Below are 15,965 nucleotides of genomic sequence, written 5' to 3'. Positions count from 1 at the left end.
GGACGACGCCCGGCCCCCACGTGGGGTCCAGCCCGGCCGGCTCCACCCCCCCTGGCTCGCCATTTGTCAGCAGTGAAATGATGGGCAGTAACACAGAACGGCGATTAATGTTCAGCCGTCTCTGATTGGTTGCTGGAGACCCCAACTGAGCCGTGAGTGGGCGGGGCGCTAGGAGAGCGCCCCGGAGCGGTCGCAGAGCGGGCCGGTGATTGTAGTCCATCTGGCCGAATCCTTAGCTGGGAGTCGCCAGGGGCGCACTACATCTCCCGGGATGCCCCGCGGCCCCCCCCTCCACCCCACGGACGGTGGTGAATATGTATCAGAATGTTAATGATTAGCTGATGCTAAATTTGGTCATAGAAGTCACCTACACAGAGCGTGTTGTTAGAGCTGTTCTGAGCGGCTGTTTGGGCTGTTGGCTGCTGTCTTTTCCCCTCTCTCACTCACTTGTATATTATTTTGAGGTGGTGTTCGCAGAGTTTCAAAGGGGAGAGAATTTTTTTTTTTTTTTTTTTTTACAAAAAGCCGCAAGCGTTTTACTCTTATTTTTTTTTAATAATCCCCTTCCATGTGGGGTTAGAAAAAAAAAAAAAAAAGAGACAAGAAAACAGGAAGGAAGAAAAATAAGGAAATGAGATGTGGTCAAAGAAGCTAAAAGGTGCCTTTTAAAAAAGATCGTTGCTGTGAAGTGAGAAAAAAAAAAAAACGAAAAAAAAAAATCTCCAGAGAGACCAAAAAGCACGGCCGAGAGACCTCTTCCGAACCAAAGGAGTTTTGTGTTTGCTTTCAGGAACGAAGAGAGCGATCATTCATTCGGAGGAATAACAACCCATTAAAAGACAAATAAAAAAAAAAAGTTTGGAGTGGGACGCGAGAGCGAGGAGCGAGCAAGGCGGGCGTCGCTGCCGGCGGGCGCGGGGGTCCGCGAAGCCCTCACTTTCCGGCCGGGGAGCGGCTGGCGCGGCCGCGGCGCCGGGCTCGGCGGACGGAGCGAACGTCGGAGCGTGGCCGCCGCGAGAGACGCGCGCCGGACAATGCCCGCGGCGGGCCAGTGAGCCCGCGGGGAATGTGGAGCGGCCCGGCGGCCCGCCCGCACCCAGCCGCCGCCGCCGCCTGGGCTCTCCGTTCCTGCCGCCCGCATCACGCGAGACCCGGCGGGGGTCGGGACCGCCCGAGCCGCCCCTCGGACCCGGCCGGCCGCAGCCACCGCCGCCGCCGCCGCCTCCTCCGCCTCCTCGGGGCCATTCAACCCAATGAGCCGCGCGCCCCTGCCCAGCGCAGCGCACTAAATCGGTTTGGATGATTCGCGACCTGAGCAAGATGTACCCGCAGACCAGACACCCGGTGAGTGCGGGCGGCGGGGGCGCGGGCGGGCTCGCCGGGCGGCTCCCCAAGGCGCCCCCGGTGCGCGCCGAGTTGCGTCCTGGGTCGCAGGGGCGTGTGGAGGGGGACGGCTCGGACCCCGCGCGTCCTGCTCGGGGAGCTGCCCGTGGCCACCCCTGTTCCCCCATCCCCTGCCCCCTGCGCGGTGGCACTCTCCGAGACGGGGTGCGGAGAGGCAATTGAGTTGTAGCCATTTTCTTATTGTTGTCTTGGAAGCCCCTGTGCGGAGCCGTGTGTCGTCCCAGCGCCGCGACTCGGAGGGGGTGGGGGGTGGGGGTGCGAGCGATGGAGGAGGCGCGACTCCGCGCCGGGGCGGGGAGGAGGGCGCCCTCGGCGGCGGCGGCGGTGGCTGCGGCGGCGGCGCGGCGCGTCCGGCGGCGGCGGCGGCTTGGGAGTGCGGGGCCCCGGCCCCGAACGCTTCGGGGCCCTGGGGACTCGCGAGCGGTGGCCTCGTCCCGCTCTCCCCAGACCCGGCTGGCTGCGGCCCGACGCCATGGCGCGCGTCCCCCCGACGGGCCAGTTTCGATTCCGGGTGGGGAGACGGAGCGGCGGGGTGCGCCGGGCCCCGGGCGCCCGCAGCGGGCGCGGGAGGGCAGCGCGGGGTCTCCGACCCGCGGCGCCCGGGGCGGGCGGGGAGGGTGACGCGGGGGCCCGGGGTCACCCGAAACCGGCTGCTGCAGGGCTGTGCGGCGAAGGTTGTGGGGGGGGGGGGGCGGCGGGAGGAGAGTTTTCATCGCTCTTTGCCGGCCTGAGCGGTGTCCCCCCCCCCCCCAGTTTATCCCCTCCTCCCTCCACTAGCGCCGCGCGGTGTGTTTTCTCCATCTCCCCGGCCTCGCCTGTGATGTGGGCTAATGAAATATTTTATTGTTGTTCTTTAGGCACCGCATCAGCCTGCTCAACCCTTTAAATTTACAATATCCGAGTCCTGTGATCGGATTAAGGAAGAGTTTCAGTTTTTACAGGCTCAGTATCACAGGTAATGATATTTACTTTAGCTGATCCTCCTGTTTGCTTAGCTCTTGTCTCCTCCCCTCCCCCACATACACACACAAACACCCCCCCCCCCCCCCACCACTATCGGTCCCCCCCCCCCAATTACAAATGCATTACTATAATTTTTCCTTGTGGGCAGAAAGGGCATGTCAAGGCCTCTTTTTCTTAGGCAGGTGTAAAAAAATGAAGCATTTCCTCCCTTCTCCCTCCCTGTAAATTAAAAAAAAAAAAAAAAAAAAAAAAAGAGGCAGAACAATTGAAACTGGAGAGACTTGGAAAACGCTGAGGCTAAACTTTCGGTATTGATTATTGGGGCCAGGAGAATGGAAGGTTGGGAAGAATCCGGGGCCTTTTGACTCCCTTGGTTCTTTATTACTCTGGGCTTGATTCCTTCTCACTTCTTTCTGCCATTTCGCTGAAATACCATGAGCCGCGAGCTCTTGGAAGTCACAAGTGAGCGATTTCATTACTTTTAAGATGAAAAAATAATTTTTTTTTTTTTTTTTAAAGAAAAGATCAGTAGGCTGAGATTGCTTTTGAAATATTTTTCTTTCCCTGGCTTCTAAGTGACGTGTAATTCTTATTTTATACATGCAAGAACCAAAACAAATCACTGAACCCAATCCACACTTTGCCCCCTGGGTGGTGGTATTCAACTTGTCTCTGTTTTGGAGGGAAAAAAAGAAGACATCATTCATAAGGGATGGCTTGATTCATACTTTCATTAATCTCACCGTGGAACATTAAAGGAAAAATTCCCTTGTGACATTTTGGGGGACCTATTTGTGCTCAGATATGTAGACATTGATGTTTATTTTCTTGTTTTTTATTAAGTGGATTTAGTGAATATTCAAGTCTGGATGAGGTTCCGGAATTAAATTGGCTGGAGGGTTTTTGTTTGTTTGTTTTTTCTTAAAACAAAAACCCTACAGTTGATTCTCATTCAAAGGGCAAGTCCGGGCTGTTTCCAATCATCCCCTTTCTCTCCTGCCTCACCTTGAATAAGGAGGGTGGTATTTAAGATAGTTGACTTGGCGTTTTGTCGGTGATGGTTTAGAAGAGAGACTGTGTCTTTACATTCAAAGGATGTAAGTCAAGATCTGTGTTGTACTTAGATTTCCTTATGTCTTGAACAGCCTGAAGCTAGAATGTGAGAAACTGGCCAGTGAGAAGACTGAGATGCAGCGGCATTATGTCATGGTAAGAAAACTGTGTCATAGGTTCATAGTGTCTAATAGTTTTTGATACCGAAAGCAAGAATACCTTCACATTGCTAGAGGATGCAGGATAGATCACAGTCTCAGTGTCAGTGAAGCTGAGGTTGTGGGGCTGTGACCATTAGCAACCTGTAATTCCAGGACATTACAATTTGCCTCTGATAACCAGCTTTGATTTGGAATTTCAAAAACTTCACCTGCACGGGGTATAATTTTCTGTGCTTTGTTTCTACAGATTAGGAAAAAATACAACACCGTTTTGTTTAGAGTCACAGCAAAATGTTTTTGCTAGTGGTTTTCTTTGTTGTCTTATTGCTTCTGCTCCAAACAATTTTAACCAGTTTTTCTGGAAACTGTTGCAATTTTAATGTTTTATTTCTTTTTAAGAATGACGGATAACAAAATACACCAGATACCTTTTTAAATTTCCCCCACTCTATGTTACTAGTATGCGTGTTGTGCCTTTTCAATTTCCACATTGGTTTGAAGAGTGTTGTCATTTGTATAACCAAATTTCTATAATGCCAGTCATACCACATGTTCAAAAAAATCAGATCTGCTTTTTCAAAAGTATTACCAAGCATATTTTTATGCTTGTTCATAAAGATCCTGAGTACTAACTCATTCATTTCCTGTCAAGCCTTTTTCCTTTTAATGTATGAATATTAGCAGTGCACCAGGTCTGAGAAACTGAACTCTAAAGTAGCATCACCTTTTTGAACAGTTCTTTCAAAGCATCTGCATTTGTCTGAGACACATATTTGCCATTAACTTGCCTGCTGTGCCTAGGAAATAGAGATTCTGTGGCACCAGATTTTCATCAGACCTTTTTCATTCACCTTCTTGTAATATATAAAGACAACCAGAGCTGTTTAGAATGCTCTGTTTGAACTTGATTTTCTCAGTTTTGTGAGTTATTCTCTTAGAGTCCATTTTTAGGGTGGTATCCAGTTTATTAGGCTCAAGATAGTGGTAGGATGTTTCTCATTTAACAGCATAAGCATGGATATTTGGTTTAGGTGAGGCTTTTATGTTTGTTTTAAACATACTTGGGGGCATTTTGAGCAAGGGAGATTGTTTGGTGAAAGACATAAAGTTAATTGCTTTTCCTTCTTTGACAGTATTATGAGATGTCCTATGGGTTGAATATAGAAATGCACAAGCAGGTGAGTTATTTATTTCTTTATAACGATTTTAAATGACATTTTTGGAATAAGCTCGTATGTTTTGCAGTGTTATGCACATTTTTGTAATTACAGTATTTTAAAAGACTATTGGTGAGAATGCTATTTTTTCAGGTGTGGTTTTTCCATTTTTGTATGTATTATTTTAATTTTAATAATTTAAAAAAAGTGATTTAAAATGTCTGCTACATATTCAACTTTGTACCCTTTTGAAAGTAGGATGCTAAATTTTAAAATAGATTTTATTTTTCATTTGAAAGAATTAATTTTATGTATTTCAGGCATTGCAAACTTGTTAAGAGTTTTTCTTGGAAAATATTAAAAAGGAAAACTAAATTGTGTGTAGCCTCATGAGTTTGGTGTGAAAGAATGGATAGAGGGTGAGCTGGGAGGATCAAAATGAAATCTGTAGCGCTAGGAAAGAAATTGATGTAAAATCTTTGTACTGGGCCCCTTGAGGCTATTTAGTTGGGTCTTACCTTTTGTTACTTCCAAAATTTGTACCGCATAAATTCGGTTGATAAGAGGATATAAGGTTCAGCACTGGTCTTGAAACCAATTAATTAGTACAGCCAAAAAAGGAAAAGAAAAATGATAATCATTAGTCAGAAAGCACTGAGAAGTGTAATTCAAACAGCCTGTGTGCCTGTGTGTGTGTGTGTGTGTGTGTGTATGTGTATGTATAAAATGGCTTTTTTTTCCTGGATAGAAAAACAAGATATACATAAAAATATTGTTTGGCAATAATAATTTTTCTAGGAGACATTTGTTTTTTGAAAGTGCTTCAGGTCTGTTTCAACCATTTCCGAGTTAGGTGTGTATGTGTTACCTGCTGGGATAAGACGAGGGAAACTTAATGCTTTTCATCTCTTATTATATTCACGGTGGATGTCACTACCTTCTAGGTTTAAAAAATATGAAGTGATCAAATTAATAGGCTTTTATTATAGATTCCTTTTTGGATGTAGTTAATTACTATGTACTCAATATACTCAGCAGAGTTTTAAAGATAACGGTTAGATAATAAGTGATTAAATAGGCAGTATTTGAAAAAGTTGGGGGGGTGGAAATGAGTTCTTACATTGAGGAGTTTTTATTTCAGATACATTTTGTACTTTATATGCTATTTGGTTATGTCAATATTAATATTATAATATAGTTTGCTCAATGTTAAAATTAGATTCTTATTTTGGCATCTTTGCCATTTCTGTTTAGATTAGTAATGTAAATATCTCCTGCTTAAACAAAACCCATGAAGCTTATGGTTGAACTCCCCCGTAGCTGTACCTTACAGGAATAAATTACATGAGACATACTATTTGTTAATTATCCTCATTACATGTCATTTTAGGTCTGAATCTTGTATACAACTTGTCTTCTTTTTTTGTCCTCACCCCACCATCCAAGATTAATTGGTGTCTTTTTAAAGATTGGACCAGATGATTAATGTCCCTTTATTTGTCCTCCTGTATCTTATTTACCATAGCCAGTTAGCTTCCAGGTCTTTCTGTACCATTTACAGGATGCACAGAGTTGATAGTATTTGGTTTTTTTTTTTTTGGTGGAGGAGGGCCTGTATGGGAGATCCCTTAATTTTGCACATTTTATACTTTTGTAATTCTGTCATTTTCTTCCCCAGCTGACCTCAAATGCCATCTATTTAAAATTGAGAATGGAGTACATTTTCCCTTTTTTTCCTCTTGCTTTTAAATTCAATCATATCAAGAATCCTGAGGGCAGTTTATCACATTATGAAATACAGACAGCCCTGCAAACCACCTACTTATTATATTTTCTTTCTTTTCCCCCTTAAGCACAGAGGCATATCTGTCTTTATTTGTTTTCCTAGGCAGACAGCCTTAGTTCCTCTTGGCCTCTCTTCCAGATGCACTCCTTGGATGCCCTCGTAATGGAAAGCAGCAATAATGCAGGGAAGTTGCCCTGCGGCATAATTGGGCCTCGTTCTCAAGATCGGGTTAGGCTTATTCACTTATTAGATTTGAGTCTCTGAAGGGTTCAAGAGCAGGAGTCCCCGGAGTCCTTGGAAGCACCCTAGTAATCGGTGGCCCTGATATTTGAAACCTTTGTGTATTTTTTTGGTTAATGCTCCTGTTCTTCTTGGCTGCTGCCAGCCACAGAGTATTTATTTTTAGAGGAATTTTTCATTGGAACAGAAAATGATGGCTGTGATGGAGTCATGACTCTGTGACTTAGCAAATTGATCAGAGGATAAAAGCACAAAGCAGTGACAAACAGGGTTGGGGATGGGGGGGGATCTGGTATTATGGCCCCTCCCCTTTCTGTATGATGCTCATTGTCAGTCACCCTGTGTTGATTCTGATAGAGGACTATAAAGTGAAACCTATGGGGAATTTGTCATTCTGAAATGAAAGCTAATGTAATTAGTACCAATTAAAGTACATTTAGTAAATTGGATTTAATCTTAATTAAGCCTGCATAATGTTGCCAATTTTTAACAATTATGTTTGAGAACATAATTAATTTAAATTTTGGTAACTGAGTAAATAGCATTAGTCTGGTAGAATTAGTTGAATTTTTTTTTTTTTTTTAAAGGGAACTTGGTGACATGACATGGAATTAGAGCATAAAATATGAATCTAATTTCTGGCAATCTTTAGTAGGATTGATAGAGCTGAGCAGATGAAGCTGGGGAAAAGCCCCAGAAAAGTTAGGGAGGAGTGTTCTAGGCTGAGTTAATGCTTTGCCATTGTCTTAAGTTCTGGTATGAAAGTGAAGGTGACAAATGGGACATGGTTAGAAATGACACATGTTTTATTGTGATGTCTTCATAATGGGATTTTAATAGTGAAAGAACATTGGTGTTAGTCCCTAAGGATTTTCCTAAGTGTGGAGTTGTAGTGTTTTGTTTGTGGATAGGGCATTTTACCCATCTGTTTAATTGTTACTTTTTTTGCTGATTGTTCCTTTTTATAAATACAGTGTGGCGTCTAAATGGGTCAGTGACTGTGGGCAGAACAGGGTGATGCATGCAGTTGATAACATTGCTAAATGCTACTTGTTCCCAACCTTCACCTGTAATGCTGAAATTAAAGAAGACTGCCCTGATTTAATCTGACAACAGTAGTTACGACTTTAAAAAGTGAATATTGGATGCAGATTAGGCAAAATAGGTAGTATGTGAATTTATCCTCTAGGAACTATAAAATGGAGATGAACTTACCACATTTTGAGAACATCTCGGTGACTTCTTCATAGTTAATATTCTATAGTCTGAAACTCTCTGCTTCTAAAAAAATTTAGCTTAGTATTTGAATGTTAGAAATTAGAACATTTTAAAATTTGTAACACTTAGAACCTAAAAAAAATACTACATATTTATATGTGCATGTGTATGTATAAATGCATGTGTGTATGCATGTATATGTGTATACATAAAATTACTATTTTTAAAAAATCCGAGCAAGAAAATTATTTCACTCCAAGCCATATAACTTTTATTATGAGATTTGGGCCGCAACCATTTGAGTGCTGCTAAAATATTAATTGAATAGAAATGAAAGGGCCTTGCCAACTGATAGGATATCATAATTGTAGCCTCTCTGGTCGATGGTAAATGATGATAAATGACATTAGGAACCTTTTAGCAAACTGTAATAACTACAAGGAGGGAAGCAGTATGGATTTGCATTATATCTGATACCCTCTAGTACCAAGTGGATTGCCAATACTGCTTGTTTAGCATTTTCTAAGGGCAATAGGATATTGATTTCTGACTTACAAGGAACAGCTCTATTTTCACCATTGAAAAGTATTGCAGGTTGTTAAGAAGAAATTGACTTGAAGAGGCCGACTGCTGCCCATCATGGAGCAAATAAAGCAAAACTGCCGAAGCATGGTGGAGCAGTGAGACGGGCCCTCAGCAATTTGTTGCTATTAATTTACCATGCTCGACAGCAAATCAATCGGCATCTACTTCATCTGCTGGAGAAAATGCTGTCCAGGGCAGATAAAAGGCTCGGCATGGTAAAGAGAATAGACTGGATTGGCCAAAATGAGGCTGCAGTTAATGTGTAAATAAGTGAAATCAAGGCCACAGTTGCAGAGGAAGCTGTTGTTAATTAGGTTGGTGCTTTTTCGTGAACTATTTTAGAAAGAAGCTGAGGATTTGGAGAGCAGAAAGAGATTTATTGAGGTTGAAGTAATATATGACTGGCATGACATTGCAGTGTTGAGTGTACTTGATTCTAGGGTGCAGTAAATTTATTCCAGAGCTTGCAATGGAAGTCAGTTTGTTTAAAGTTCTGTTTAAACCAGATTTCCTGAAAGAAAACTTTTCTTTTGAGCATTACTGACTTCTTGCACATCTCCTGTCTTAAATTATATATGGTTAGATTTGCAGGAGTAGGTGTTTGAGAAAGTAGGCAAAAATGTGTCTTGTATTCTTACACAATGACTATGATTTTTAGAAAAGGATATGATTAAACTTGTATAATGAAAGTGAACTATTAGAGCTCAGGTGTTCTATCTGAAAGTACTTAAACAATAAAAATTTAGCTGAATTAACTCCCCCCCCCCCCTGTATAAACCCTGGTAAATAATCTAGAGGGGGTGAACAGTGAGTGGGTGGACTCTACTAGATTGAAAATTCCCAAAGAGAGATTATAAGTGAAATTTTGATGACTATAGAAAAACTCCAAGTATTATTAGGTGATCATGCCCATGAATGATGTGGGATTATTTGCATTTTTGTTTTTCATTAAGGTTTACAGCTATTATTTCCAATTTAAGATTACTCATACTTTAATAATAAAAACCTAATATGCAAATCCACCGAACAGCGGAATAACCGGTCACTATGATCGCACTGACCACCAGAGGGCAGACGCTCAATGCAGGAGCTGCTCCCAGCCTGCAGGCCCCAGACTAGCCAGCCAAGGCGATCCCAGTGGCCCCCCACCCTACTCCCATCCCCACCCCCACCCCCTTGCGTCACCCCACAGATTGGCCCTGATTGCCAGCCAAGCCTAGAGATGCACTGTGCCTCTAGAACTTCAATAGTATTCCACAATTAATATTAACCAACTGGGTGTTATTGGTGGTTTGTTTTTTTTTCTTCCTGCTGCTCTGATTTGGGCATTTTTGGGGGTAGGAAGACAACTTCTGCCCTGTTTGGTAAATCTAAATATATGTAGATTTTGTTATATTTCTTACAAAACTGAGAGAGGAGCTAGCATTAGGACAATTGATACCAAATGACAGTGCCTTGGGCAGGACCCAGTGACTTGTCATTTTATTTGTCACAGAATCTTCAAAAGAAGCAGATCTGGTGGAGGAAATTTTACCTGTTAGGGTGTGTGCATAATTAAGAGTGTTTTCTGGATGTCATAGGTTTCCCCCCCTTTTTTCTTGCATGTTGGGTTCTGGATTTTCTCATTCTTGAATTCTCATAGGATATCTGAACATATTTCACCTACAGCAGTAATTGTGGAGTGGAATTGGAATTTCCCGTTAATGGAAGTGAATGTTTATGATACTGGTATATCTAGCATATACTTACCACTGATGGGGCACATTGCCAAGATTCTTTCTCAGAATGATTCTAAGAAAGGGATTATGTACAGTAAAGGATGATTATACTGGGTCAAATCTATCCTGTTTCCCCGAAAATAAGACAGTGTCTTATATTAATTTTTGCTCCCAAAGATGCGCTAGGTCTTATTTTCAGGGGATGTCTTATATTTCCATGAAGAAGAATACGGTACACATTTATTGTTAAATGAAAATAAAGGAAATTTATTACCTGTATACGGTACGGTAGTACGGTAAATGTCAACACAAACCAGACAAACTGTGAATCCTACAGTATCAAGAATTTACTCATTTATTCAATGACAATCATGTCATCATCTTCTGGAACATCATCATAACAATCCAATTCCTGAATTTCCTGGTGAATTTCTTGTGACTCCATTTCTTTCAGAATCAGTGGACCAAATCTGTCATGTTTAGCCTAGGGGGGGCCTTATTTTCCGGGGATGCCTTATATTTCACTCAGAAGGAAACCTGTAAGTAGGTCTTATTTTCGGAGCATGTCTTATTTTCAGGGAAACACGGAATATAAGGGTGATACAGTTATTAGGTAGTAGATTCAGGATTTAGGATGAATTTACCTGGGAGGATGTCTCCTAAGAGATGGGTCTGTGCAGGGTAGAGATTCAGCTTCTGTTCATTTCAGGAATGGAGAGATTCTGGAAGGCTGGGAGAGTCCTTGGGTTTGTCCTTGAGTCACTGAACTCCTGGGTTGATGGGCATTCTCTGCAGCTCTGCCTATACAGAGAAAGTTGGGCCTGGACTCCATCCAGACTGTTTTTAGTGGCTAAGAAGGCAGGCGATGCTTTCTTTGACATGGAGTTTCCCCACAGATGGGGCAAAGAACTGTTTGCTTATCAAGATCTCCTTTGCTTCCTCCCTGGGCAACCTATTTCTCATTTGTTTATAAACTTGCTCTTCCATTTAACTTTTATCTTTTCCTTGTGGCTTCTAAAACTATGCCTGAAGACAAGAGGCTGTTTGTTAATCACCATCTTGTGGGTTTTTGAAGGGGGAAGCTGGGAGGGGAAAATGTGATGTTTTGTGGCCTCTTTGTAGTTCAGAAAGAGGTTTTTAGTTGCAGAAAATCACACGCAACTCCAACTTAAATGAAGGCAAATGTTTTGCTGTTATTGTTAAAAGATTTGCTTTGCAGCAAACAAAGGAATATTCCCTTCTCACTGCCCTGTATTTCCTGCTGGATGTCGTTTATTTATTTATTTTTTTTGTTTTGTTGGGCGAAGTTCTTTGTATCCTGAGTAATAGGATGAGAATAAGAAGAGTCTTACTGGTAGGTACTGTTGTAGCCTCCTTGGAGAAGTCAAGACAGTGCAGGTACCAGCATTACCTCACATTCTTCATTTAATTTTTCCTAGAATTTTCCTTTTTTTAAAAAAAAATCTTTTTGCACAATCGAATAGGTAAAATCATTTGGGAATTAAATGCTTAAAATGTGCACTTAGGAGTTATTTGTTTTTAATGAGAACATTTTTATTGCCTTTGATTTGACTGGTTAGTCTGGTTTATCACTTTAGCAATAGTGTATTTGATGGCTATGGAGCCAGTGAAAGGAATGTGATATTTAGAAGGTCCTTTCCCTCGACCCCTCCCCCCACTTCCTCTTAGAGAACTCTAGCACTGAAGCAGTGGTAGCACACCCAGGGCCCTGTGGCAAAGGTATCATCAGTTTGGTGAGAGTAGCTCTTAGGTTCCTGCAACTGAGTATTTCCACTGGTGATGACAGTCTTGTAAGGCTTAGGACCTGGCTTGTGTGGAATAAGTGCACTGCAAACAGTTCATGAAATTATTGCTCTACTTCAAGGGGGAAGGGCCTCAAAACTTATAGTCAAACAAAAATTGGAGTTGTTTTGACTTTGCCTTAGTAACAGCTGCTCGTGGTAGTTGTTTTATGTCTGTAAAGAGGGATTTAGCTGGCATTCATCAACACAAATCTGTATACCCTCTCTGTTTTCATTGGACTTGACCCAGCGCTTATGCCAAGCTCTTGCTGCTTCTTTACCACCAAGCCAAAACTTTCCTCAGAGAGTTGCAGTGTGTAATCTGTACTCAATCCAGGGGGACGAAGGTCAAGGTGTGACTTTTCTTAGCTGGCTTGTCAAAGAAGCAGAAGAGAAATCCTTCCTGACGCCGCCTCAGTATTCTGTTTTCTGGTGAGTAGATCAGTTTGTCTTCACTTTTGAGGATTTTGCCCACAAGTACTTTACAGTTTATATTGTGAGGGGAGCTTCTGTGTTTCATGGGAAGAAAGGCTGGCTGCTGTGCTGGCGTAGGCCTTGGGTTCCATTCATAGCCTGGCTGGTCCCGGTGTGCCTCAGGTCCTGCTGTGACCTGGTATTTGCAGCAACTTATGCAGTGAGAGGTTCAGGAAGGGATGTGGATATTGACTTTCTGGGTTTATTATTTTATTTTTATTTTTTTTTAACAAGCTTATTTCAGCTACTATACAAATTAGGATTCTGTTCTTATTTTCTGATATGTGTCCTATGTATGGATTATTTTGGTTAAAGAATTTGAAAATGCAAGGACATATAAATGAAAAGAATAATAATCAGAGAAATTATGAGCTCTAGTACTCTTTCTTTACAGAGAGCTTAAGGCATTTTATATGTTCTTCTTAACCTTCCTGATGTTCCTATAAAGCAAGTAGCAAGCTTGGATCCATGTACTTATTTAAATAGCTTCTGTTGGTGGAGTACCCGACAGTTTGCCAAGCAGTGTCATTCCAATGGCCTTCTTAAACAGATGACACCGAGGCTTAAGGGCTTAGACTAGCCCAGTGTCAAGAGTATTGGAGGATCAGCATGCTAGCGGGGACACCAGGATTTATGTAGGTCTGCAAACAGCCTGAGGTTGCATAGCCAGAGTCTCTGGCAGAAAAGGAAATGGGTTTCTTGACTTCCCTTCCAGGGCTCCTTTCACTGATCATACTGTTTTCAAACAGCAAATAGTGTGCTTGTTTCTATGATGTTCTTAACGCTATGCAATATGAGGAGCAAGGGGTGCTACTGGCAGTCTAGGAGGTGTTACAGTATCATCTCTAGCTAGAGATCTGATCTGTGTGTTTGTGCGTGAGTACAAAGCCTCTGTCTTCTTCCTTCAATGTCTTGGCCTTGCCCAAAGGGAGGCTAGGACCCACAACTTAAAATATGAAGTCTAGACCCCCTTTTAGCAAAGTGCTTAATAAAACTGGCTATTCCTGCATTCCTAAAGTGTATTGTGCAGACACAATGTACTAGATATAAACTTGTTTCTTGCCAGTCTCCTTTGTCCCACTAAAAGGTAAGCTTCATGGGAACAGGGGTGTTGATTGTTCTCTGTTGTATACCTGGTGCTGAAACCTGTGCCTCTCACACAGTAGGTGCTCAGGAAATATTTGGTGAATACTTACATTCAGATTGAGCTAGCCAAGAATATATGTGGTTTAATAATTTTAAGGATATATATATCAGTTGCTGGATAACAAATGCAGAGCTTCCAAGCTTAGATAGGCCTGTGGTACCTACTTGTTAAAATTGTGGGAAAGTGCAAGGCAGAAAATAAAATAAAAGCAACTGAATTTGGTGTGTCTTTCAGGAGAGAGTTAGGCTAGCTGCAGTAGAGTTTATTTTAGCATGTGGAATCTGCCTTTTTGAAAATGCAAACATGAATCCTTCCTAGCTGAATTTAAAATTCAGTTTGAACATCACTCTATCACTAGTCTGTGTGTATGAAGAATTCTTGTACTATTAATAGGTCAGTGTGCATGTGGTTTGAGTGGGTGTGGGGAAATATTGATCTTAACTACACCGTGGTGTGTTCCGCTAAGTTCCCTCCAAATCGGTAAAAGTGTAAGCTTCTAGTTCTTTTCAAGGGACAGGGAACTTTGAAGACATGTGTTTTTTATTAATGAAGATGGGATAGTGTTGTTGAATGAGTAATAATCATAGCAAAAAGCTATTTTAGAGAGCTTAGCTTATCGTGCAGGTAATATTTTAGCCTCTCAACAACTTTCTGAGATTATAATTGATTATATTTCTATTTTATATACGAGGAGGCTGAGATGTAGCTAAATTAAATAATGTGAGATCAACCAGCCAGTAAAATAGTTCCTGGGTTTTGACTCAATTTCAGATCACTGATAGGATAGTTTTTTCTGCTCTATTCCACATGCTTTGTTTGGAACACTGTGTATTACCAGTATACTCTACAACCTCCCCTAGAATACTTGATTGGTCAGAGCTGTGGTCTGCAAACTGTGGCTCTCAAGCCACATCTGGCTCTTTGGCCCCTTCCACAAAATACCACTGGGTTAGAGCATTCAGATTTTAGTTCTGAACTTGCTGGTATCCAGCTGTGTGATATTGCCTAGTACCTTCACTTCTTAGGACTGCTTTTTCAACTTAAAATTAGATTGTAAATGAAGACCAAGATCTCTTTTTGCTCCTTCGGTCTAAGGTGACTGTTTGATTTTAGTTTGTTATTTTCTGTGACCTAGTGATCAGAAATTGAGACATCTATCACTTCTTTTAGTCTCAGAAAGTCCCATTAAAATTTATTTTCCGAGGTTTTATTTTTCAAGTCCAAAATTAACCTAGTAAAGCTATGAATATAAATGGATATCTGTCTACATTATATATATTATTTTATATTTTATGTACACATGGTGGGACAAAAGTTGGTTTACAGTTGTGAGTATGGGAAATAGTTTTATTATTTCTTGTATTATTTATTTCTTGTATTATTTATTAACTAGGGGTCCAGTGCATGAATTCATGCACCTTGAAAGGAACTGTGGGCTGAGAGTCTGCTGTAGGCACAGGGGTTGGTCTCGGCCCATCTGCTGCACACCCGCCTGCCCCTTCCTGCCTCGACCCACGGTCTTCTGTCAGTGGCCAGGCCCACTCCCACCACTGCCATCGCTGCTCCCAGGCACTGACAGCACCAGCTTGGCTCACACCCGCTGTTGACACAGAGTGATTGGGGCAAGAGCCAGCATCAGGTGCGAGCAGCAGCTGCTGCCCTGATCGCCCCTCAGGAGCAGGGGGAGGTGAAGAAGCTCTGAGGAGTGATTGGGGCCAGTGCCACGTGTCAACAGCAGGTGTGAGTGGTAGCTCTGGAGCCAGCAGCAGGTGTAATTGCTGGGTGGGACCACAGTGCGGGGGAGCAAAGAATTTTCCGTAACCACAGAGGCTTGCCCCAATGACAGCGACTGTTAAACTGTCTTGGTTTGGTGCCCCCACTCACCTGCTTCCCCATCTCGCTGCAGCTGTTGCCCACCATGTTCTGCGCGTGCCCCTAATGGTCAGCGCATGTCATAGCGACTGGTAGTTCTGCCATTTGGTCTGTCTGCATATTAGCCTTTTATTATATAAGATTATTGTATTATTTTCCATGCAAACAATCTACTTTTGTCCTACCCTGTATATAAATAGATAAATAGGTATGTATAGTACTTTGCATTTTATCAGGTACTTTTTAATTCATAATGTTGCTAAGGATTTTCCTCTTACATATAGATGAATAAGATGACTCAGGTATTAAAAGTCCCACAGTCAATTAGTAGATAGTTAGAATTAAGTGATTTTCTTAGGGCCAGCATTCAGACTAAAGTAACAAT

The 15,965-nt window shown here is 42.2% G+C and overlaps 1 protein-coding gene across 6 annotated transcripts in view; it reads left to right on the top strand.

Moving 5' to 3' along the window:
* The first annotated feature begins 351 nt into the window (after window positions 1-351).
* Window positions 352-15,965, top strand: part of LOC311629945 (transducin-like enhancer protein 4) — a 143,556-nt gene continuing 127,942 nt past the window's right edge. For 3 of the 6 annotated variants that reach the window (XM_084898549.1, XM_084898546.1, XM_084898545.1), the window contains exons 1-4: window positions 352-1,344; window positions 2,262-2,359; window positions 3,513-3,576; window positions 4,715-4,759. In XM_084898549.1, the coding sequence (XP_084754675.1) occupies window positions 1,300-1,344; window positions 2,262-2,359; window positions 3,513-3,576; window positions 4,715-4,759 (252 nt within the window). In that variant the 5' untranslated portion in view covers window positions 352-1,299. Of the gene's footprint in view, window positions 1,345-1,714; window positions 1,916-2,261; window positions 2,360-3,512; window positions 3,577-4,714; window positions 4,760-15,965 lie in introns of those variants that run through there. The other 3 variants (XM_084898550.1, XM_084898547.1, XM_084898548.1) reach the window with 2 other exon arrangements.

The sequence above is a fragment of the Pipistrellus hanaki genome, assembly GCF_964339955.1.
Source record: "Pipistrellus hanaki genome assembly, chromosome: 11".
Classification (NCBI taxonomy): domain Eukaryota; kingdom Metazoa; phylum Chordata; class Mammalia; order Chiroptera; family Vespertilionidae; genus Pipistrellus; species Pipistrellus hanaki.
The sequence above is the reverse complement of the archived record's forward strand: the minus strand, read 5'-3'. Positions and strand labels throughout refer to the sequence as shown.